The sequence below is a fragment of the Ciconia boyciana genome, chromosome 8 (genome assembly GCF_034638445.1).
Source record: "Ciconia boyciana chromosome 8, ASM3463844v1, whole genome shotgun sequence".
Taxonomy (NCBI): domain Eukaryota; kingdom Metazoa; phylum Chordata; class Aves; order Ciconiiformes; family Ciconiidae; genus Ciconia; species Ciconia boyciana.
This window is the reverse complement of record NC_132941.1, coordinates 8051462-8077178: the sequence shown is the minus strand read 5'-3', so window position 1 is coordinate 8077178 and position 25717 is coordinate 8051462. Positions and strand designations below refer to the sequence as shown.

At 43.6% G+C, this 25717-nt stretch overlaps 1 protein-coding gene across 13 annotated transcripts in view; it reads right to left on the bottom strand.

Annotated features, from left to right (window-relative positions):
- AKAP13 (A-kinase anchoring protein 13) overlaps positions 1-25717 on the bottom strand; it is a 227226-nt gene that overhangs the window by 63604 nt on the left and 137905 nt on the right. For 10 of the 13 annotated variants that reach the window (XM_072871546.1, XM_072871545.1, XM_072871548.1 and 7 more), the window contains one exon: positions 2867-2948. In XM_072871546.1, coding sequence (XP_072727647.1) covers positions 2867-2948 — 82 coding nt within the window. Of the gene's footprint in view, positions 1-2866; positions 2949-12672; positions 13416-25717 lie in introns of those variants that run through there. The other 3 variants (XM_072871555.1, XM_072871556.1, XM_072871557.1) reach the window with 1 other exon arrangement.

Below are 25717 nucleotides of genomic sequence, written 5' to 3'. Positions count from 1 at the left end.
ATCCTTGGCTACGTCAACTTTACACATCAACGCAATGATGCAGGTTTGGGTGGCTCGAAACCACCTTTTTCCCTTCCCCATCCTTAACCTGCACCCGATAGCAGCTATCAAACACCCCCGCCACAGCCCAGCTGATGGGAGCGAGCCACTGCGGAGGAAATAATGTTAATGTATTGATGGCAGCGGGGCTGCCCCCATTTCGGGCACAGGGGAGCCGAAACCGGTCGGAAACCCCATTACCCTGCAGGGGAGTTTCCACACCGCAGAGAATTGGAAAAGCACTTATTGGAGGTGGTGCGGCTGCTCCCCAGTCCTGTTCCCCTTTCGGTAAACCTGGAAAATCTGAACTGCTTTTCCATCACCGAGGGGGAGAGGGGAGGGGGGGGGAAAAGAAGGGAAAAGCAAAGAAGAGACGGAGAGTTTGTAAGGGAGCGGGCCAGGGTGCCGGCCATCCAGCTGGCAGCCGGCAGCGCGTGTCCGCAGCCCAGACTGAAAAACAAAGGGGCTCGAGCCACGTTCCAGTGGAAAATCAGCGGGGACAGTCCAGATGTGCCAAGGGACGGATACCTCGCCCCGACGATAAATCACAAGAAGCAGCGAAAGGCTCTGAAGGAGCCTCTAAGGGACAGAGGAGATTAACTGGTGGGGAGGGACGATGAGGAGCAGAGCGATGGGGACTCACACACCCCCCAAACCCCTCTCTTCCCTCCCTTCTCCTTGATGTTCGGCTGTTTGGGGGCGGGTGTTCCTCCCCTCCTTTTCTCAGTTAGCTCATTGGGTTTGTTTTCTTTGATTTAAACTGCACAGGCATTGCACAACGCTGAGCTCCGTCTCCCGCCCCCGTGACCTGGCGAGCCCCGGTGACAGCACTGCCATGACATGGGGACTGTGACTCCCATCACACACCCCCCACACCCCCCCCCGCTTGCTGCACACGCTGGACTGATAGTGCAGCTGCGTATCTGCTCCCCTCTGTGGAGGTGCAGGTGGAAATACAATGATGATGATGACGGTAACACACTTCTGCACATAATATAGAGGCAAAAAAAAAAATTACATAGTGAAAAGCCCCAGGAAGAAAATTTCCAAGCAACTCTTTTACGTACATTTTCCAAAGCCTCGTCCTCCAAGACAGGGCTGAGCCCTCCAATTCCATGCTGACAGCTACGTATCTGCCACACTCCCCCAGGCATTTCATTTCACTGACAGAAAATGAGAAGCTACGGTTTCTGGAGTTACCTTCTAAGATTTGAAGACTCTGTCCTTACAAGCCATTTCAGCAGGATTATTCAGCAGGTGAAAAAGATCTAATTCCCTATCAAGTTGTGTATTGTCAAGTTAGCCACATTATGACAGCTAGTGGTTTTATTGCTGTTAGGTGTTGCCAGATTTTTCTTGCCCTCTCTACGCTGCGCAGCACCGCAGTGCAGCCGGAGGGATGCACGTGCAGTAAGGGCGTTATTTCTAGAAAGGCTAGAACCTGCAGAGCCCGAGATCTTCCTGCTGCTCCAGTCCAACCAGAGAGCACATTAATCAGCTTAAAAACCTGCCTCTTTGTGCTTGTGTTACAGACATGTATTATTATAATTATTAATATATATTTGTATATATGGCTACCTGATTACATAATTAATATTGTATTTCTATAGTATGATATTGCATTAGGTAATTACTAAGTATCTAACTAATATTGATCCACATGAATACATGATTATAGGTTTGGCAAGTCGAATGAGCGCAGGTCATTTTGCAGCCTAACGCAGCGCAATAACTCCTGCCTGAAGTGTAAAAATATCATACCAAGAGGCAAGGGATTCGGGGACACAATTAGGAAAGAAGCAGCATGGTGATACTGCAGGTTCTCCTGTAAAACAGTCTTGAAACAGCTGTTCACTGTTCATGACTATTCTAAACACAGGCCTATTTTTTAAAAAATAAAAAAGCACTTATTAACTTTGATGGGACCTAGAACTTCTACCTAGGATAAACCTCTCTGGTCAGTTACCCAAATTCTCCCTTCTTAGCCTACACTCTGAAAAGACACGGTTTGAATTTCCCATTGACAGTCAGTGATTCAATCCCTGTTTTTCTTTCAAGTCTCTCAGCTAAATGGAAGGAGATTCAGGTGAGACCCCTGCTCGTAATGAGCAGGGCAAGGCAAGAAGTGTCCTCTCTATGAACAGTCCAAGCAAAGTCACTATTCAGGGCCCTGATAAATTACTCTATTTGTTTCAAACATGCGTAATTCAATGAAAGGAAATGCTTTTTTTCTTATCTTGGACACCAATCCCTCTTTGAAACTTGCCCAGACAAGATTTTCTGTCCCTGTGGAAGAGCCAGAAACCAGCCAGCATCCAGGGCTGGGAGCTCGGCATGGCCGATGGGCAGGGTGTGGGAACGATGGCTCTGAACAGCCTTCCTGCTTCCTGAAGCCTGGAAATCATGGCAGCTTTTGGGGGTGGGGGGAAAGCGAGCCACTGATGTGGATCTAAATATGGATTCAGGAGTTTAAGTTTCTGACTTTTGTTTTCTTTTATTGTATCATCCTTTTTAGATAGAAACCATGCCTGTGTCCCCCATCACCCCTTTCAAGTGAATTTAAAAAAAAAATAAAAAAAATCGAAATACTGCAGTACTTTAAATGTGTAGTTACTTAAGAAGGTGACACACCACACAGCTCACTGCAAGTCAAGTGCTACAGCCATGTGGCTAACAATGACTCATGGCAGATTCATGACACGTTTTCTTTAGTTTACGTATTTTACCCGTCGAGGCTAGGATGTCAAAAATAAGAAGAAAAAGAAAGAAAGAAGTGAAGAGAACCACAGGGCTGCTCGTCCAGAGCCGCCACCGGCATGCTGCTCACCTGGAGACTCCCGTGTCCGCTTGCGTTCCAGCAGGGAAGAATCGGGACATGGCTCCAGTGAACACCAGCTTTCACGATTTATCTGAAAAACAGACCAGAGCGAATCAAAGAAAGGCCAACGTCGCTAACATCCCCATTAGCCTCTTCTGCAATGTCACTCTGCATCGACCAGCAGATATATGGTTATGGCTTAATTTTGTCCCAATAATAAAAAACTCAAAAGTAACTTACGACTTTTTTTTTTTTTTTTTTAGCTTCACTAAACAAACCATTAAAATACGCCAAAAAACTTCATTTCTCTGTGGGAAATATGATTTCAAGGTGGCTCCCACTCAAGGCAGGAGTTCAGAGGGAGGATGAGCCAGCATTTAAGCTACTAGTTGGGGACTGAAGAAACCTGGCTTCAATTCTCACTTCCATTTGTAGCGGGGCTGCAGGCAAGATATTCCTCTGCTTTATGCCTCAGTTCACTATCTACAAAATAGCAATTCCTTACCACCCATATTGCTGTAAAGATAATTACCTTAAAGATAGTAAGGCACTCTGATAATGTGGAAATGAGGGCTAGGGAAGTGCCCAGGTCATGGTAAGAACCAGAAGTATGTTCTGTTTGCATTAACTGAAATGATGATGATGTTAGAACCCCCCATTTTAACACTAAGACACATCACATGGTTTATTTCAACATCAGCCCTTATCATGTCACCCTGTCCTTCACCCCTTCTGTGACTTCCAGTCTTTCAGCAAGGATGACGGATCTGCTCTCAGTCTTCTCCCCCATCTGCCTCTGCTTTACTCTTCCTCACTTGGGTCGTGTTGTCCAACACTTGGACTCTGAAGTCTGCTGGACTGTCCACAACCCTTGGCTCATCCAGCATAGGCTTCCCATTGCTTTTGTCTACAGCTGGTAGACTCTGGAAGCCTCTTTGCTCTCTCTCCTTCAGCAGCTCTGCCGTTCCTCCTAGCCAAACGCCTCTATTTGTCAAACGGAAGCAAATCTCACCTAGACAATCCCATGTCACGAAATCCAGAGGTTATTTCTCCTCCTGACATGCCTCAACACACAGGATCTCACATGTTATGTTGTAGCTAAAAGCAAGCTACTGAAATGGATGACACTGATTTTTACATGCCAACCATTTCTCCTACCCTCTCTGTGGTTTTCCTTTTCTCTCCTGAAATAATTTCCTTTTCCCTCTCTCTGTCAAATAGAGAATTTTTACTATTTACTTTTTGCCTCTGACCTGTCTTCAGGTTTCCTCCATAAACCTGCTCCATTTCTGCAGTCCTTGCTGGATTTTCTCATCCCCTTGATGTTCTCCTCCCATGTTATGAAATGCACTGCTTTTCCCCTTTTATTCCTTTTTATTTTTTTTAATAAAGAAAAAACAAGACTCTCCTGCCCTTGACCTGACTTGCTGCGTTGACTAATGACCCATGTCCTTCTTCCCTTTCTCACTGAGATCATGGAACTTCTTATTTGCAAGTCGTTGGCTGGTGCTCCTCACCGCTCTGGCTGCACCCCCCTGCCCTCCACCGGAGGGGCTCCTGCCAGCTCCTCCGCTCACCTCCTGCTCGCCACACCGCAGAGTCAATGCTCCACGGCCCCCAACCTGTCAGCTACTTCCTACAGCACATTTTTCTTCCTTAGGTTTTGTCCTCCTCCATACTTCTGTGATGACAAAATGGGGTTGGAAGGGCCTTTGACAGGTCAGCTAGTCCCTTTCTGCTACTCCAAGTCAGGCTTAACTATAATCTGAGAGGTCTTAATCCAACGTGCCCTTAAAATCCTCCAGCAGCGAGGATGCTGTGACCTTCCCCAGTCAGCAGCTCTTGCTGGAGGAGACAGGGAAGGAGCAGAGAAGGTCTGACAGGGGAAAAATGAGCAAGAGTCTCCCAGGAGAGGAGAAGGAGACCTCGTGCTCTACCAGAGTCAGGTTTCAGGGTGACCTCAGTGCACGTCCCATGGGGACGTCCCTCCCCACCTCCATGCAATTTTACAGGCTATTTTTCTTAGATATGCATGCACTGATGTACACTTACTATTAGTTGCTCGCTGCCTCTGCTCATACACATGCATTATATACACATTCATCCAAGATCCCATTAGACCCCTATATGACATACATTTAAGTTCCCATCCTTCCCTGTACCTCTATTCAACACACATACACACACATTGTATGCCCATCTTCTCCCTTTTACATATATATTAAATGAGACTATTACACATATATTAAACGAGAAATGGAGAGGGAAAGAGAGGCAGTCTGAAGTCTGAGAAAGGCTTTTGTAAGCAAATACTCGAAACAATGATTTCTTGTTTTCCAAAGTGAAATAAAGACGTTGAGTTTTAACTGTTGCATGGACAGTGGGTCACCGTTCGGATTCTTTCAACGGAAGAAAGATACCCTTTTGTTCTCAGCGAGGCTGAGGGGTATCTAACCTTAGCAATTAAACTTCACTGCAGAATTTATACATACTTTTTAGTCTTAAAAGAGCTGTAAAGTCAATAAATACCACATCATGACTGTAAAGTCAATAAATATCATGTTAATATTCTCTTCTCTCCAGCCAAAGCAGAATCTATTTTGCAGCACACCGTCTTAGAATTTATTAAAGGCAAATCTAGAGGCTGAGCCTGAACACGTCTAGGAGGACAAATGCAAATGTGTTCAAGTCCACACAAATGAAGGAACGACCCATTTCAGTTATAAAATCAAATTCTGCCTCCTTCTGACTGACTTGCACCTAACTCCTTTCTCATCGTATTGAGCCTGGTCCTCCTTACTCTTAAACCAATGTATCTTCACCAAATTTAAGAGAACTACTCCTGATTTATACTGATATTCACTACTGGAAATTGGTAATTAAACATCCTGTTCAACAATTAGCAGTAAGAAAGCAAAATATGAGGAGGTTCAAGCCTATCAGTTGATTGGTAATAGAATAAACTATAATAGGCTGAATTAACAGTATATTTTTTCCTTTAATAGAACCAATTGAGTCATTCACTGAAAATGCATTATAGACATTGGCATTTTTTCAAAAAAGATTTGAGTATTTTTCCCATTACCCAGCCAGCTCTCTCCTCTGCCCTGTGACTTTGCCAAGTATTGAAAACGTCTGTTTTTTTCTACAAAAAAAAGTAATGAGAGCGCAAGACTGAGGTTTAAGGTGCTGTTTCAGATATACCTGATTAGTTACAAAATAAAACATTAGTATGTATTAGTTACAAGAACTAAGTATTTATATCAATAGTCCTAATTCAGGAATAATGATAATCATCATCAAAATACAAACAAAGGAAACCACTACTATATACAAGTATTCCCTATGCTGAAACGAGCCCAGACAGGATTTGAGGGAGGTTTACTGCATGCTCTCAGGAAACTGGGTGGTCCACAGATCCTTAAAACACAAACCCCACTATCCACAGCCCAAGACTGAGTACTGGGATCCCTCCTCAACAGCTGAATTCTGCTCATATTTACTCAGGACTGCAGGTACAGACAGTAAGGGCTGTAGAGAAAATATCATTATAAAATATATTCCTCCTTTCTTCCCTCTGTTTTGCTAAGGGAAACCCAACGACAGGACCGCAGGCTGGTGGCCACAGAAGATGATAAAACCCCCACGCACCTTCCGTCTTGCCCACACTGATTATAGCCCATCGATTCTGGGCACCCCAAGTCTTTGCAGTGGGAGCAGAGCATGCAGCAGTGTTCAGATGGCAGAAGGGAATATGAAACAGCCTCTGGGAACAGAGTTTCAATACGCAGCTTTGAAAAAACGCCAGGAGAGAACCAGCTATTTTTCCATGCAGAAGCCTGAATGTGTTTATCTGCAGCTCAGACACCGAATGAATCATGGAAGCACATCCCCAGGCACCAAAAAGTGAATCCCAAAGGATTTTCTGTTTGCCTGTGAAACACTAGCAGACTAAATGTCCGAAGAGGGCTTTAGGACACCAGCTGGAGTTGCAAGCAGCAGACGGTTTGATTGCTCTTTCTGGGCACACATGGATGTATTTCCTGACTCTCAGAGACATCTTCCTGCAGACATTGAATTTGAAACTTGAAGTGACTTAATGCAGAAACCTCTCTGCATAAGAAAAGGACGGCGCTGGACAACCTGTGAGACAAACGGGGCTGGGATGTCCTCCATCACGTGGGAATGATGAGTGACCCCAGCCTCTATTCCCAGGCTCTTCCTTCCTCTCCCCCTGCACGACAGTCTTGGCCAAAGAGCTCTTTAACCCCCTCCAGTGCCCGCGGTCCTGTGCGATGCCTGCCCACGAAAACCAGAATTGCGACCTCCTTCTCAGAAGACATTTTAAAAAGTTCTACTTCGAGCAGAATGGCACAGCAGAGGGCTTGCTAGAAACACTTGCCTTGGGGACCTCTCATGCACCTCTCCTACCTTTCCACCATGGAAAAGTCCTTTTTCTTTTCCTCTGGTTTTATTTTAACTCTTCTTGCCTTCTATTTCACAATAAAGAAAACACACTGACCTCTCAGGAAATCTTCTGCTATTTTAAAAGTTTGCACTTGCCAATCTCACCAGTAGCAATATAAATCAATATCTCCAGAGAAGAAGGAACCACATGATTTTGACTTTCATTTCCTAGCAAATCTCTAGAGATTAATCTTCCCCCCATATTGTTTTAACTTTGTCCTAATTTTACAAGTTTCCATTTCTCTCTACCCCCCCTCCACTCCCACCAGCTTCCAAACTAAGTTCTACGTTGCAGCTAAAACCAGATACCGTTGCACATAGGAAAATATTTAGTATAGTAATTCTAGCTTGCTTGGTGCATCATTAAGTACCTGTACACCATACTGAGCAATAACTGACACTAGGAAAGATTTGAAGTATCCATTGAAGAACAAAGATAGCAGAAAACAAGCAATACTTTAAATGCAATTATAACTAATTAGTTTAACAATCAAGAATGATACAATTATTTATTTTTTAAAATTTAGTGCAAATCTTAATTCTCCTCTAGGAACTACCTGTTCCTGAAAATTTTCTCCAGGATAGTTTTCACTGAAGAAAACTGTACACATAAATGGAATTCAATGTTTATTCTGAGCAACTTTTAACTTTACAATTCCATTCGCAATGGAATAATCCAGTCGTCTCCTTTAATTCCTCAACAAAAACTAAAGCAACAGCTGATTCGCCCCCTTCACAAAAAACACCTTTCAAGATCCTCCAAACCTCTTTCAAAAGGAACATGAGGGATGGGGCACCTGGGGAAGGACTTTTCATCCTCTTCCCTCAACAGCTGTTGATGCAAACGAACTCCATATACACAAAACTCACATTAAGAACAAAAATCTCTGCTTTAACAGTCGTCTTGCCAGACAATATTCAGAGCAGACATATCAATTTCCTTACAAATTCCAGAATTTTTAAAATTGCTTGTTTAAATTTTTTGTAATCTCCCTGTATATTTTCTTGGCTTAAGCTTTATGGGAAGGTTTTATAACGTGCATGAGGAACACAAAGACCGTTCTCCAATGTATGCCAAAAGGGACAAAGTGACACTACTTGCAATTCTGCAATGATTCTACAGAGATTTATCTTCTAGCACTGTGAATATGCTACATCAAATCTTTTACCTTTACAGATTTGGTGACACCGTATCAGGACATGTTTTTCAAGGAGGTCCAAAGTGACCTTGTTGACGGCAACAAGTGAGCAGTGCTATAGAGAACTATGCTAAAGGATTACACCAGAAGAGGCTCCTACAACCTCAGAACATTTTAAATGACTGAATAAATTAGCACTTTGTGGTGTAAGAGCAACTCTGAATTCCTAGAGTGCTGTTTTCCCCCTGACAATGTCCCAACTGGGGAAAGGAGCTTGTGCCCCAAGAACATTTTCCAGCCCTTGGCACTGGGATGTCCTCCTCCACCAGCAGAATTAGAGTCCTGGTAACAACAAACTTTAATTAAGCTTTAAAAACAGCAGCAATGGCTTTGCATAAAAAACATCTCTTGACAAAAATAGGAGCAAAACTCCCACAAACATGTCTGTGCCTAAGGTGAAAACACATTAGTTTCATTTAAGTTATCCCTTCAATTCTAATTCTACACAAGACACAAACAGATAAACTCAAAAGTTCTCCACATCATCATAAATACACTTCTCTCCTGCTGTCACATCTATAACCAAGCCACTGCAGGTAGACAGATGCAGGATCAAAGTTCAGAGTCATTTTAAGGCCACAAAGTTCAATAAGACACTGCATACCCATCATCCGACGACAGTACTTCCCTCAGCCCCAAACCCCAAAGAAGGAACGAACACACTCATGTGTCAAATAACCAAAACCAAAGTGCACAGAAAAAAATAAAAATGCTTTATAAGTATGATAACGTATAATGGAAAAAACCTTAGTTTCAGTTAATTTGCGGACCTTCTCCACATACTACTTTTAGCTTAGGGTGCTACAAACTGCACTTTGCCTTAGGTGGGCAGGGTTAATTCCAGAGGATCTGCTCCAGCACTGGGGTAGAGCAGCCCTCTGTCAGGGAGCAGAATAACAAATTGATAAGCTTCCCCTTTAATTTCAAAACGCCTTAATTATTTTTATAACACTGAGCTGGTTTTAATTTCATGAATAATGTCCTGATTTTTAACTGGAAGCTGAATGGAATCTGTTCATCTGAAGAGCAGCAAAATCAAACCTCGTTTCCCAGTTATGAAAAAACTTACACCTTCTGCCTACACTTAACACTCACCTACAAAGGTGAAATATAGATATAAGCAATGAACTATTAGAAAATATTTGCAGTTGCTATTACTCAGTCTCCCATTCTCAAAGTGAGCCCATTTCTTATTTTCTAACTCTGCAAAGCACTGACTGTTCATCCAGACTTGAACGCTTGTCTAACTTCACATGTACTGCAAGGTGCCAGCCAGTGTGGTATCTGTATTCTGTCCCTAGATAGTTATATTTGTGGTAGCAGGCACAACATAAAAATGAGACAGGGCTGCCAACTCACACATGGGCACACTGAGACTTCCCATTTTGGGTCTTGGAATAACATAGTGCAGACTGCTTTACCCTGCATGTAACTGCTCAGAGCTTAATAAACTGTTCAGACAAGCAGATGTCCCACTTTCCCCACACCTTCTCCCTCATCTGCTACAATGCAATCCCAGCTGGAAAGATGATGGCAAATTTTTATGCCATTTCTGCATCACCAGGCTTCCCTGTACAGTGGCAAACCACTACGCTCAGTAACCAAGTTCACCATGTTCGCATTGCTGCAGCAGCAAAAAGAGCCCCAGTAAAAACGAAGTCCTATCTCCGACATAAGGGCTAGGACACTGATACCCACTGCCTCTTGCTTTTTCGTATGTGGGGAGGAGGAAGAAGACAATGTTACAGCTAAAAATAACTGTGTGCATCAACCCCCAAAATTGCTGAGGTTATTTTTTCGTAACTCCACAAGCCACTGTTTCAGGCACAATCTAAACATGGAAAATTTGAGCCCCAACACACTGACACTTCAGAAGACACGTGCATTGCAAAATAGTCAGTAGGAACCAAAATTCTTTTGCGACTATATCTAAGAACATTTCCAATCAATGCAAATATAATCCCATCTATAACCATTTAGTAACCGAAATGACACAAGATCTTCTTTGTTCACAACTTGTTCCAGTTGTCCTTCTCCACCAGCTGTTTTTCTTTCCTATGTCATGGTTATCGAGTTCCCTGTCTTAAAATGAAGCAAAGAACACATTCATCTACCACTTAAAGAAAAGACATCTTGTCCGAGTCAATCTGTAGGCCAAACCCAAAGCTCTTTGGTGCTTTGCAGGTATGTTACAATTTCATCCAGATCAAACACTCTTAATGGATCCTGGGTGGGTTTGCTTTTGTTGTAAGGCTATTTACTTGCTTTTCAATACTTGACACATAAGAAACCCTGCCCTCTTAACTCACCAAAATATAGTGACCTAGATAAGGTACAGTTTTATTTAAGTATTTTAATTCAAAACGAACCCAACAAAAAACGCTGCCCCCCCCAGCTCCCTCATTAAGGGTCTGATCCAACTCCCATTAACGTCAAGAGATGATCTGCCACTGACGCACTCTAGTGCTGGCTTGGATCCCTAGATCATCAGAATTTAATTTCATCTACCGGTTATGTTATAGAAACCAGCTAAAACATGAAGAACAACTAAAAATCAAGCTACAGTTGACTGTAACTATAGCTGTCACTAGCACCCTCCTATTTTAAACATCTGCAGCCTCTACAGCCTATGTTCGGAGCAGCAATGCGTGCACACACGCACACATATATGGACACTGAGTCATTTGCAGGAACAGACAGTATAACCCACAGTTTTGAAACTGAATTAGGAAAATACTAGTGGGAACTAACAAGAGCCACATTTTGTTATAAAATCTAAGCTTTGCTGAACAAAAACTAATTTAAGGAACTGATGACATCAGAAATACTGAAGTCAGATAATTATAGTGAATTACATTTCAACCCAGGCATCCAGATATTCTTTATAAAGACAAAGATTGTGGTTTTTTATATTAGCAGCCGAGGTTGTCAGGGGTACCAGGTCTTCTCCCAAGAATTATTAAGCAGTCATTTCACACGAGTAGTGTTTGTACACTATGTCTACATTTTTAATGACTCACAGGGTGTCTAGAGATTGAATACGATGGGATTCAATCCGCAACCATCATCTTTAACATGAGAGTTCAAAAATACTCAACAAAATTGAGTTGGCAGAGAAAATAAGTTATGGTTATTTGTGTCACTAAAAACCAAAGGATACGTTGAATTGAAGGAAATTATTTTTATTCCTAAACCATGCAAGTTATAAGTGCTAGGTCTATTTTAGTGCTGATGAAGTAGAACAAGAATCATCTGAAAATTAAATTTTTCTATGTTCTCGACTCTGAAACAAGGGCATGAAGCAAAAATCATAAAAAAGGAAACCACATGATCATGTAGAAACCTACTGCCTCAGCTAAGAAAAGAGAAGAGAGAAAAAGGAAGAGGGAAAAGAAATGCTCTTCCAGGAGTTCAGATCCCTAAGTTGGGCTGTGTTTTGCAGTCCCTCTGGCTCCTTTCCGATTTCCATCCACTTTGCCAGGAAACTGCTGAAGCTCCAAAAAGCTGTTACGGAGACAGGACATTCCCAGACTGCCACCGTGCCATTTGGTGGAGCACTTGCTAATTTTAGATTAGAGGAGGAACACACTGGGACAATTAGCCAAGAGCCACTCCTGGCCCTTGCTCCAACCCATCTTCAGACAAAACTCACACCCAAACAGTAAGACCGACAGCAACACCCTTCAAACACAAACAAAAAACAGAGGCAAAGGAGGATCCACCATGCCTTTTTTGGCAGAATACATCTTTCAGGGGAGACGTGCATTTCAACCCCAAAAGCGACCAGTGGAAATGAAAACCTTTTGCTGAACGGCACCTTATGCAGAAAACCCACCTGCAAGCGGTGAAGGTTGCAAAGCAGGAGGGGACCGTTTAACGGCAGAGGACAGGGAAGATGGCCAGAGAGAGCTCTCCAAAAGGGTATCTGACTGCATGCCACAAGAGATTATCTGGTTGCAGGGATAATAATATTTGGCATTACATGGTTTGATAGCACTCAAAGCCATCTCCATGCTGAAGGACAAGAGCTCTTCCACCTGTTCCCCCTCTCTGCACTGTCCAGCATGGGGGACAGGTACAGCAGAGAACAGATAGACCCATTAGAGATGGGGAAAGGAACCCATAAATAAGTGTACACAAACATCATACCTTTAACAACACAACATCTACAGTCCTGTCCACCTTGGAAATGTCGCATAGGCTGTATCGCCTCTTATGGCGTTCGTACATTTTGTCCAAAAAGCCAGGAGCGGAGGAGAAGAGCCCACCATGAACCCCGGGCTGACCGCGGCCAGGCGCGCTCCAGACCTCTCACGTACGTGCTCAGAGGAGTCCCCGTGTCTCAGCACACCAGCCTGTCCGAGCCTCTTAACAGGAAAAAGAAAATCCCAGAGCTGCGACCGGCTGATAAAGTCTTCTTGGAACAGATTTGCTTATACAGGCAACGCAGGAACTTATAGCAAACAAAAGATATTTGAAGAGAGCTTTATACATATAGGATTTTTTTTTTTTGCAACTGCTAAGAATGGTATCAGCCTTCCTGTTATAGTAATAATAATAATAAAAAAAAGTTTTCCAGACAACTTTGATATCCAAAAAGCACCAGAATGAAAATCCTGCCCAAAAAGAGAACAAAAGCCAGATGTGTGCAGCAGGAACCCTGACGCTCCAAGAGGGAAGGCAGAAGGTATGCTCAGCCACGACCGGTGTAATTCAGGAAAAAAAGAAAAAGAAAAAAAAAAAGCCGATCACCGTATCCAATGTAAATACTGTCACCAACGTGTTTTTTCTTTCACACTCTCGTGCACTGAAAGAAACAATAAAAAAAGGTACTTTCCTCCTTTCAAGTCGGTCCACTGTTCACCAGACAGGAGGGCTCGGGTTTGCGTTAAGTTTAAATTTCTAATGACAGCACAGGGCAAAAGGAAAGAAAATAATGAAATAAAGCCACTCCCTCCTGATTTGGGCTGGGACGTCACTACTTGCCTTTTTAGTCCTGCACCAGTGTTCTCCCAGCTTTCAAAATTTCTTTGCAGTTGTGGGAGCATGATTCATCTCTTCAGAGAGAGGAAAAAAAAAAATAAATAAAAGAGGAGGGAGGGGGGAAGAAAAAGCAGCAGCTTTTCTTCGCCAGCCTCTTCCACCTCCGGCTGCAGGCACTCGGTGTGTGTTTGCTCGGTCCAAAAAGTGACTGAGAAGCAAAGGGATGTGTTTTCGCAGAGGTAAAAAGACTCTTCCCTCTCCCCCAGGCCAGGTGAATGAAAGACAATTTCAGGCTTAACGATTCCCCAAAACAGGACTGGAAACTTATGATTTAATCAGTACACACAAGGGGGAAAGAAAAGAAAAAAAAAAAAAGGAAATCAGCCATTTACTTTTTTTTTTGTTTGCAACACAAAGCAAAAGATTTCAGCAACTTGCTCTCCAGAAAATACAATTTTCCCTCTTTTATTCTAGCCTGAAAGGCAGAGCTTTTTTTCTCCAAAAAACAAAAAACAACCCTAAAGTTTTTTAGTCTTTCTAATGCTGGGCCAGTCCGAGCGTCTCTCCCCTCTCAATAGCTCATTCACATCAGCTGGGCCCTGCGTGCACACTGCCACATGGTTTCCTGTTTTCAAACTGCCCCCTTGCAGCCCCCTCCGCTTTCCACCCCACCCTGACCTCTCCAGGGATGAAATCTTTCCATACTTCCCTGGCTTTAGACATTCCCTCATTCACCGATTCAAAAGGGAATGGGGGCGGTTAAAAAAAAAGAAAAAAAAGGAAAAAAAAAAAGAGAAGAAAAGGGGAAGGGGGGGGGTTCTGTGGTTGGGAGTTTGTAGCAAGCAGAACTTGCTGCTTTTCTGGGCAGAAAAGCTGGAAACACAGGAATTGTTAATCCCGTGTTGCAAAGCAGGAAACACAGACATAGGAGATGGCGCTTATCAACCCAACGTTTAATTGCAGATCTCCAAAAGCCATCCTGCGCAGCACCGGGTGAACTGGCCTTCCTCCTGCTGCTGGGATTCGCTCCACTCGTGGAGCTTGGTTAAGGGTTTGTAGGTCTTTTCATCCAGCCCCGCAGGGTGACCCAAGTCTCCTGGTTGTATGAGGTGCTTTGTAACCACCAGCTCAAGCTCTGGCAAAGGTTACTCAAACCCTGCAACCTGCTGAAACGGATAAAAAGTGAGTTTTCAGCATTTGCGTCCAAGATGAGTCTTCCAAAGGAGGTCTAAACCCATCTGCTGCGAGCAGGCACTCCAGCTCCTCTCTTTCCAGTGCTACCCAGTCTTCTGGCCACCTGAAAACATTGCACCTGTGAGTAACACAGGAACTGACTCCCCTCCACGACTATTTGGTAAAACACCGAAGGACAGGAGTTTACAGAAACACAAAGTACTATTTTGGGCTCTCCTGGATATGACACCCCCAATCCGTACAGCCAGATTAGGAAAAAGCATAATTACTCTCTAAACTTAGCAGACTCAGTAAGCAAGCTGAGAAGGGTGTCTTTTAAGACTACAGCACGGCTCGGTGGCACGGTGGCCAGCCACCGATCAAAGGTCTGCCTTTGGGCATCACACCATGAACATGTCCTCATGCGCTGGAGTGGGCTGGGGACTTGCTGTGGGTCAGCTCCTCCTGGTAAGTGACAGAGGTATGCTCTTACCTAGTCAACGCGAGGCATCTCCCCCCACTTTCCTTAGGCTCCAGTCTCTCCCTCACAACCCAAAGCTTCATCTCCACCACACCACCAGCTGAACTGAGGAGGATCTCCTCTATGAGGCTTTCTTACAGCTACAATCCCTGGCTCGAGGTCTCAGCCAATGACTCTGTTCTCCTCAACAGCGAGCGGAGCTTCTGCTTTCAGTATTAGGACACACATGAAATGTGGTAGTACTTTGGGGACTTTCTGGAGCCACCAGCTTTCTCCACAAGTAATGAATCCCAGCAATCATGTGCCTGTCGAGATGAGGAATCAGAAATGGCTGTGACAGCATTCCAGCCCTTCAAACACTACCATAAAAGGCAGGGATTTCCTCAAATCTAAATTTACAAGACAGGAACCTATAAACAAAGTGTATGAATTTAGTTCAGGTGAAGGAATTTGCAGCAGTTGCTGTACTTCGATGATGCTCTAATGTTTCATTATGGAGCACCCATATTTTTTTAACCGATAGAGCAGTTAAGTTTGTTTTCAGATCAATCTAATGACGGCTGCTGGTATATAAGGCTGAGATTTATCCAAACAACAGCTGCACAGCTCTGTCAAAGCGCTTCACCTTTGAACAGCAGAACCCTTCTGGTGACCATCTGGAGATGTTCAGCTGCAGGGCTCAAGCAATGCCCACCTTGCAGAGGAGACTGACACGTGAGCATCGCTCCTAACTGTGATAGTGCATCTTCCACAGAGATGCGATAGGTCTGCCTTGTAGCTGCATCAACACCCAGTCTTTTGTGGCTCATGTTATCTCACCCTTCCTACAGGTAAGGAGAAATGAGAAATGTCTCTAGCCAAAGGAGGTGGGAGACGCCGTGGGAGATGTGCAACCTTCATAGCAGGAAGTTAAGAAGAGGAGACCAATTTTTCTGAGATATGCACAAGCATCTTGGTATGGCCAAAAGCCAGAAGTAACCTAACGCGTGCCTTCATGGGACAGGAGGGAATAGAAACTTCAGGTGGAAGGCGCAGGCAGGTGGCGAGAGCTGGCTAGGGAAGCTGCCAGGCCAGCGCCAGGCAGGGTGACTCTGGGCACGGGACATGTCCCAGGACTCAGTACATGTCCGTGCCCTACCTGTGAATCAAGATGATGACCTGCCCTCCTCCATAATTACGTGTTTTGATCTAGTAAAGGTTGCCAACTGATCCCTTTGGACTCTCTACACCTTCAGCCACAGAGGGAAATAATCAACACAAACAAACGAATAAACCAACAAAAAATATCCTCTTCTCTCCCTTCTCTTTTTCTTTTCAAATTTAAGCTTCCAAATCCCTAATTTGTTCCAAGAGTTTTTCTGTGGTTATGTTCCTGACTCACAGCCAAGATCAGGAGGGCAGTGACGATTACAGACACCCGAAGTCCATCTCATCTTCATTTCCAGACTTCACTGTTGAAGGGGGGGGGAGAAACATAATATAAACAAATAGAAGATAATATGCCAGACACGCTACGCCTTGGGAGACCATCACTCTCTTCCCACATTAGGTGGGGCTTTTGCTGCATTGTTTCAAGCTAGAAATCTTGCCTTGCACACAGCCTTATATACACACAGGCACGCCGAGCAGACGCAGAAGGCAGACTCAGCCCGGACGAAGCAGAACAAAGGTTTCCAGTCTCTTTTGTCCATCTATTTAAGGCAGTCCCTCAAATGCCATGCGCATATTTACACAGTATGTAGTATTTATGCTCAGAAACACAATGCAGCAGACAATCAGAGGATAAAGATTAAATAAAAAAAGCCCTACTCCAATGAGTAAGTAATTCTTTTTTTTCCTGCGAGTTGCTCAAAATGGAGCGGAGACGCGAGCAGCAGCCCGGGCCACCGGCTGCTGATGCGACAGTTCTGGGCTCCTTATTGAAAACATCTGGAAGCGCTGAGCCGCTTTGTGCAGACAGGAGTTTGAAACTATCCAATAGTTTCATATCCAAACCGAAGTCCAGCACTGCGGATTTCAAGGGAAGGAAAAGGGGGGAGGAGGGGGGGGAGGCGCTCAGTCGCACCGTATGATCTGTAACTCATCCAGATAAAACTCCTCCTCCTCTACCCGCTAACAGACCTCTTAATGACAAGGAAATCATGGTTATTCTGAAACAGGCTGCACTATTGTTATCTGTTTCAAATTACTTTTGCCATATCGTTATGAAACACTGAAAATGATGCAATCTGCAGAAATACTCAAGCGTATTAACTTTTTAAACTGTGGCTCTGATAGGAACTAATGGAGCAATAGATGAAAGGAAAAAATTCTCCCTGTCTTAAGCAAGTCAAAACCCACTTTTGGGCACTGAACCCAGGAGATAATAAATTTGTCAGACAGTAAGAGAGAAGAATTACAATTTCAATTACTCTTTTCTAAAAAGAAATCGACTTTCGGAAAGGGTTTTTAAAATTTTATGTTTCTGGCACTTGCAAGGATAGACAAACCCCCCCCCCCCCCCCTTTTTCCCCCAAAAAAAACTAAATAAGGCAAAGGAAATCTGCACTCTCATACTGCAAAGTCTGTAAGAGGAGCGCGTCCAATCTGGAAGGGAGCATACATCCATCGTGTCTGCCGGGAGGCAGGTCAGCATCCGCGCGAGAGGAGACTGAGACAGATGCTCGAACGTCGATTTTTGGAAAAGACCAGGCAGTTGCTGAATGCTAGCGAGCACTCACACTGCAGACCTTGGTAAAGAGCCCTGGATGTTAGATAATGCACCTCTCATTCTTGCAAGAGCATCGCAAGACTGACTTGCTCCCACCCTGCCTGTCTGTCTGCATCCCTGCAGCGGCACTTTGGTCCAAGGCTGCATCCCTCCAGCCACAGCACGATCCACCAGTGCCCCACCGAGCAGTGTCCTCTTCATGGGGTGGCCCCGAAAGGCTGGTCGTGATTTGGGATTCCCCTGTGAGGCAGGGCATGGAAAGAAGAGGAGTCAGGGAGAGGGACATGGACAGTCCCCCATGATCAGACATTGCAGGGTTCCTGTCCGTGGCAGGCGTCGTGCTGCTGTAAGGGGGAGCTCAGCACTGCAGGCAACAAATCTTCACAATCCTGGTCCTAGAACACCTCGATATTCACCGGCCTGAATTAATCCTTGGGGCAAATCTTCCACAGTACCAACACAAGTTTGATTCTCCAGCCTGGGCAGCCGCTACTCTCCTAAAACTTCCCTATTTAAATCATTCAGATCTTCATGCAACAGTCTGGAGACAGACATTTCCCTGCAGAGCAATACTGTGCTTCAGGATGACATGACCGAGATGAATTTTATATCCAAACAAACCACCCTACAGCTGCTGCCTGCGTTCGAGCTCAAAGAGATAACTGTCTAATAAACAGCTGAAGAACCACAAAGGAGGAACAAGAAGGGCTTGGAAAGCTGTCAGACATACGGATACATAGCGCGCGTGTTTTGAGAAAATACAAAAACACCTTGCGAGACCTTCAGCCATTTCCTGACCTTCCCTTTTCTAATATTTCTCAGAGACTCAGTGTACATTTCTCAGGAATTCCTATTGTCCAAATAACCTTCGGAAAAATGCTGAAGCTTTGGTGTGCCATGGAGCATGCCTTAACATCCTTCCAAAGGAAGTCAACTGCCCATCCTACTGCTCCCAAATGGCTACAGGAGAAACACATCCCACGCAAGAGATTAGCAGCCCCTCAGCTGACTTTACATCAGTTTTCAACATCTAGTTCTGCCTTTACCAAAAATAACCGCAAATCGAGATGCCTGGCTGGGTGAAGTGCTGTGGGATCTTGGAGCACACCACAGATATTTATTTAGCATGTTATGGGAGCTGAGAGAAATACTTCTTGCTGTCAAACACCGGACATGTTGTTTCACCCTGTAAATTCCAGCATCCTGAAAGCGGGGATGGGAAAACACGAGTGGATAAAGTGGGAACAGTCCCCAAAACAGGCTGTCAAGGAGTACCTGAGCTATGACCCACAGAAGCAAATCAGCCTCCCAGAAGCAACCTGCGCTGCACGTTCCCTGTGCCCTCCGGGACGCCGGCTGCTCCCGCGCTGAGGCACTTCCCATCAGGGCATGGGGTCTAATTATCTACAGATGGGTAAAACGCAAAAATATTGGGGTCTTTTATAAAGAATAACACGACTTTCAACCAAGACATCTGGATGGGAGATACTGCTTTGGTATCACAGCTGGCTCAGCCCACCCTGAAGCTGCTGCCAAAGGGGGTCATCAGAAACAACATTCACTTCTTTGGCCTCATCCAGCACTAAAGCTGCTCATGTTAGCTTAGCTTAAATTTCCCTTCGTGTTTTCCAGTTGCTGGTAACGAACGTGCAAATTTTACACACACACAATGAGCAATGATCTTTGCTAATTATAGTGATTCAAGCCTCCTACTCTAAAGGCAGGATTACAATTTCTGGGATCTGGAAAGATAATGACATAAGTATTTAAAATAGCGAATTGTATTTATAGGAGTTTTCAAACAATTGTAAACATTACGCAAGCCATTCAAAATTGGTTTGCACAGGGTATCCACCAAATATTTGAAGGCCTGCTCAATCCACACTAAACCCAAACAAGCAATGTCTAGTAACGCATCCTACAGAGGATTTAAGTAGGAGATCCCTGCATTTGTCCCAAATGCAAGAAAAAGGGGATGTTTCATTACCTATAAAGTTGACAAACGCAAAACTCAAAGGAATTTTTCATTTTTATAACATGCATAATAAAAAAGCATGTTCTGACATCACTGGGATAGATACAGGATATAAGAAAGTCTTGATTTACACAAATAAAAACATATGTTCCATTATTCCATAATAACAAGTTCCAGAAAGAGTAAAGCCTTACAGTTCAAGGTACGAGGTTAAAACTCTGTATGAGCTTTTGTGCAGGAAGACAGACCACCTCGCATTTGTGGAGTGCAGGAAACATCACCTTGTCTTCCAAAGTAACAGCTCGATACTTGTTGCTGTAGGCACAGCACAGGAGCGGACAGACATCGCCTGAGCCGCTCTGGGATGCCTCGCCATAATAAGAGATCGGTTCCAGGATACGCCTGGTGGATGCTTCTGTCTAAAGAACTTAGGTATTTAGCTAAAAACAGAGACAGGATAGCAGATTACATAGATGAATTGGCGGATAAAGCCCAACAAAAATGACGTATGGTATCAGTGAGTAAAATTAATAGACAATATAAAAATGACACATCTTGAGCTGAGGAAATTATTCAACTTTTACCATTCTTTTATGCCTTCAGTTTAAGGCACTGTAATCTAATTGAAAAACAGAGAAGGGTCACTCAAATGAATAAATCATGCCAGAAAATGATTCAGCTTCCCTTCTTTTTTTTTTTTTTCTTTCCCCTTTTAATTGAAGTCCCTACGACTCAGCCCTTGGGAAGCCCACACGACCGTGTATTGTCCTGGCCAGGCACTCTGTCAAAATGGAAAAAGTTATCTCTTCTTTCATCTTGTAACTCGAAAATCTGGGAGGGGAAGTGGTGGGAAAGCAGAGCACTGTACAAAGGCACCCATCATATTTCCAGGTCAATTTTTTGCTTGGCTGCTAATGAAGGCAGGGGATTGAAGACACTGTGGTATTTGTTTTGCCCTTCCAATTTTTCTGTTTGCTTTGTGGGGAGGAGGATCTCAGACCCGACCGGTAACTGAGATGCTCTGAGTGCGGCCAAGCCCCCCTCTCCCCAGCAATAACAGACACTCCAGCTCACCCTCCTACCTACACTCGCATCCAACCAATATTTTCATGCCCTCTCTACATGCATTTGGAAACTTGAAATAAAATCCAACGCAAACTTTGAGAAGAGGCATTTGGATTCCAGCTCCTGCCTGGGAGGTCTGCTGTAGGACCACATGAGTATTCATTTGCTCACTGTTTTATCCGTTTCCCTGGTAGTCCTCTGTAAAGAATATTAAACAAACATGTCTTTACAGCTCGAGAGCCCAGGAAAGAATGTTGACCCCGTGGAAGAAACCTGTTCTTACCAATTTTTACCCCACTTTTATCCCCCGGTCTAAAGATGTCTGTGCAAGGGCAAGGATTCATCAAGTCCACAAAGCCATCGTTATGCACTGCTATAGCAATATATGCTAAATAAGTTCTCCTCTTAGCCCAGTTTTAGAAAATATTCCTAAAGGAATTTTAGGACTTAAAATGTATGTATAATTAACAGCCAGATATGTGGAAGCATTGTCATTAGTGAGGAATTTTCTCAACTGTTAACTGCTCCAGAAAAATAATAAAATATTTATTTATAAGGTTATAAAGTAAAATATGCTACATCTCCTCTACCAGCTTTTCAAAGATCCCTTTACAGTAACATTTGTTGTTGCAGGGATAATTCCTAACTGGAATAACGGATCCAAACCCTGCTCCTATTCCTCTCCACTCAGTTAGAGGTAGGGAATGTCCCTGCAAACACTGGGAACATCAGCCCAATACAGGTGTTTTAGGAAAACTGCAGTTGCTGGCGTTTTGTGCTCCCCTCTCTCATCTCCCACCTGCCACAGCTGCTGCACTTCCATACACTTAACAGCTTTAATCAATAGATAAATAAACAAATTTAAGCCAATGGACAAAGACAACTGGGGACAAAAACGTCAAAACCCAGCATTTATTATATCTGGGAGTCTTGCAATTTCCCGGAGTTACCCTTCCAATTCAGGCTATCCCAGGAGCTGCAAAGGTTGCAGATAAGGAAAATGGAGCATCTGAAATTTCTCGCCAGTGACTACAAGTAAAGGGTTGGTTTTGTTTTCTAAGGAAAAAAGGGGGAAAATGTTTTGGAGCTCTCTCTTGAGGCTAAAATCCAAAACATTTACAAGACTCAGAAGCAAGAAAGCTTGCAGATAATCAGCAGAACTGATGCCAGTTCAATCAAAGTAAACCAGTAACAGCAACTGGGAGGAGTACAGATTACGCAGCATCGTTCTGTACAGAAAAAAAATATTCTTTTCGTTATGCAACGGTGAAATAATTTAACTATAAACCCCTTCTATCCCAAGTTAGAATTTCTGACTGCTCAGCTAGCCATTTTGGCCATTATGTAGCATTACTCTCTGCTGTTTCTGAAGTTAGCCTTTCGGAGAAAAAAAGGCAACTTCAAAACATGCAAAAATTAATGAAAACCATATGTGGGATACTGTCATTATTCCATGTTTATAAGAGGATCAGGTTTTGTTAAATGGGCTTATTTAATGCAGATGCATAAGAAAAAATACCCAGCAAAAGATCTGAAAGCTATTGAAAGAAAAATATTTTCTTTGTTAACCCAAGCAGCCAGTAACAAGCAAAAAGACACAATTTAAACTAAAGCCACTATATATTTTCGTGCAACTTTGTTTACAGCTTCACTGACAGCTCATAAAGTGCTCCTAAGTAGAGAAATCTCTCCTAGATATATTTTACCCTTTTGACCCTTTTCACCCCCATACTGTATTTAAGCTGGGACAACCTAAAAATCAATGGCTTATGGAAACATCTGTTGGTACAGGCACACGATTTAGACTTTTTTCAACAGCTGTTGTTATTTTATGCCTTTTTTGGCTAGGTCAATTGGTAAGACTAGATGAAAATACTAGTTGCTCTCCTTTCCTGACACTTTAGCGGCTGCGTCAGCGCCCCGTTCCCTCCCCTGCGACTTTGGGGAAAAAGAAGTCTGAATGTCCCCCAAGTCTGGTCTTGCTCACCAGCCTCAGACAAGAAATAAAGGAAACACAGTTCCCAAATGGGCACCTATGTTATCTCACTTATTCACCTAAATACTGGATTAAAATACTCCCTGCTATAGCTGCTTTCTGCCCCGCACAAGGGAGCTAAAACCCTCGCCCGCAGCACCCTCCGCTACCCATCTCCTTGGCTCCCCTCTCCCTTTCCAACAGCGCTCCACAATAAACTCCAGGTTTGTCTTGCCTCTCCTCCTGCTATTTCATCGCCGGGATCCAGACATCTGCCGACATCCTCCGTAAAAGATAACACACAATATATTTTAAGAGCCAACCTGCCAAAAGGTACTCAATGCTCCAGACAGCACTACTTACCAGATAGGGAACATGCATTGCTCACAATAAGACATGCATAAAAACAGAATGTACTTTTCTTGGAAGACTAATGCTTACCTAAAAAAAAAAATATATATAAATTCAAGCAAAATATCCTATTTTTCAACATTTAATTCAGCTGCTACTTGAAACAATATGTTTCTATATAAACTCTGTTTTATTGAAAGAGAAAACAACTTATAAAGCTTTTAAAGTGCTCCAAAAATCATTTTTTCAGTGTACATTCAAACTGTCGAGAGCCAGAGAAAGCCAATACTCCGAGCACAGATTTTTTTTTTTCCCCTTGCTCTTTTTAACAGAGAGGTCTTGTTTAATCTTACCTTCAAAACTTCTTATTTCTCTGCCATGCACTCCTAGTGTCACCAGTGGTATTGACTGAATTATGCCAACCCTTGCCCGAAAGGACAGTCGCGAGAAAAGCTGGTTTAAACAGAAACCACTTATCTAAAGGAGGGAGAGCCCCAGGTTCGCAAGCGAAGGAGATATTTCAGCATTAAAGAATTCTAGGAGCTACTCCAAGACGCAAATTTTTGTTGTCTGGTGCACTGTAAGGATTTTAAGCCCAGAAAGAAGTTATTTATTTAGTCTATATACTTAGATTTATAACAAAGGATTCATCTACCCTCTTCTGGGTGCCTTTTGCATCGTTTACAACATAGAAAGTAAACCTCAGCTTCCTCAAAGACAGAAAACAAGTAATAAACAAACAAGTCTTGTCACGCAAAATCAAATGCTGTCCCCCAAATATCCAGCTATGAACAAGAAAGCCTTTAGAGGTTTCTCTCCATGTCTCCTCAAAATGCAATTAAAACTAGAATTTGCAAAATGCCCTGAACCCCATTTCAGCCCATGCAGCAGGGAGCAAAGGACTCTCTCTCTCCCCTTCCCTTTTTAACACTGCAGGACCCCAATCTTTACAGTCAATGCCTCCCTTGGGGCATCTACAGGTGGGAATATTTGGAAGTGGTGAAAGCAACCCTCCTTCTCTTTTAAAAGTCTCAGAAAGGTTCATTACTGCTCTTTTTTTACCTCTTACGTACAGGCATTTGAAGCTACACTTGTCTACCTCCTCCTGGGCAAGTGGGTAAGTACGCATTTCAGAATCACGGAATCGTATAGGTTGGAAAAGACCTTTAAGATCATCGAGTCCAACCGTAAACCTAACACTACCAAGTCCACCACGACACCATGTCCCTAAGCACCTCATCCAAACGCCTTTTAAATACCTCCAGGGATGGCGACTCCACCACTTCCCTGGGCAGCCTGTTCCAATGCTGGACAACCCTTTCAGTGAAGTAAAATTTCCTAATATCCAGTCTAAACCTCCCCTGGCGCAACTTGAGGCCATTTCCTCTCGTCCTATCATTTGTCACTTGGGAGAAGAGACCGACCCCCACCTCTCTACAACCTCCTTTCAGGCAGTTGTAGAGAGCAATAAGGTCTCCCCTCAGCCTCCTTTTCTCCAGGTTAAACAACCCCAGTTCCCTCAGCCGCTCCTCATCAGACTTGTGCTCTAGACCCTTCACCAGCTTCGTTGCCCTTCTCTGGACACCGTAACACACCTTGTTATGGTCAGTGAGTTAAAAATAAAAACAATAGTGGAACAAAACACCAAGGAACACTTCTTTAATCTCAGCAGATTTCATCAGCCCACCCCTGTCCATGCCTTTGGTAAGAATCAATGCGATCTGCAGCGTAGTATTTTGGAGGGGCAGAAGAGATTTCTACATTCCCAAGCACAAGATCTCAACTTGAAACCAATGTTTCAGAGAACTGCACCTCCAGCCTTTGAAAATGTGTATTTTGGAAATAATATCCCTTCCAACCACTTTTAGGCATTTAATGCGTCCAGCTGTGTTAAGAAACCAAGCAAAAGTTCAGTGTCAAGTAAGTCAGGATTATGATCTTCTTGTGATTTATGGAGGTAAGTACAGTCTCAGACAGAAGAAAAACAAGTCACTGGATGCTAAGCAGACTCAGTACCAGGGCTCAGACTAATGAGTTAGCGAGGGCGAGGCTTCACATTCCTGCCTCTTATCTCACCAACTGGAAGGACAACATATAAGAAGGGAGAACATACTCAGTTGGTAAATGAGATAGGCAGACCCAGTGCCACGGTACTTGCAAACACAGTATTAGTGTTTGCAGTAGAGAAGATAGAAATGCTTCAGGACAGGGAGGCACGCGGTATGTGAAAAAGGTGCTGTACTTCCCGCAGGTAAGAATATGCCCCCAAATAACTAAGTGCATAAATAAGGTGAAACTACTATTATCATGGCTGTAATGGTATGAGGGTGTAAATCAAGGCAAAGTCTTTAGGGAGAAGCAATATCTAACCAGGCTGAGAAAATCATCAGCCAAGCATTGGTCCTTTTGCAGCTCTGAAAAGAGAGCAGCGTAACTCGGGTTAAACACAGGCTAGCGACAATTCCTCTGACTCAAACTACA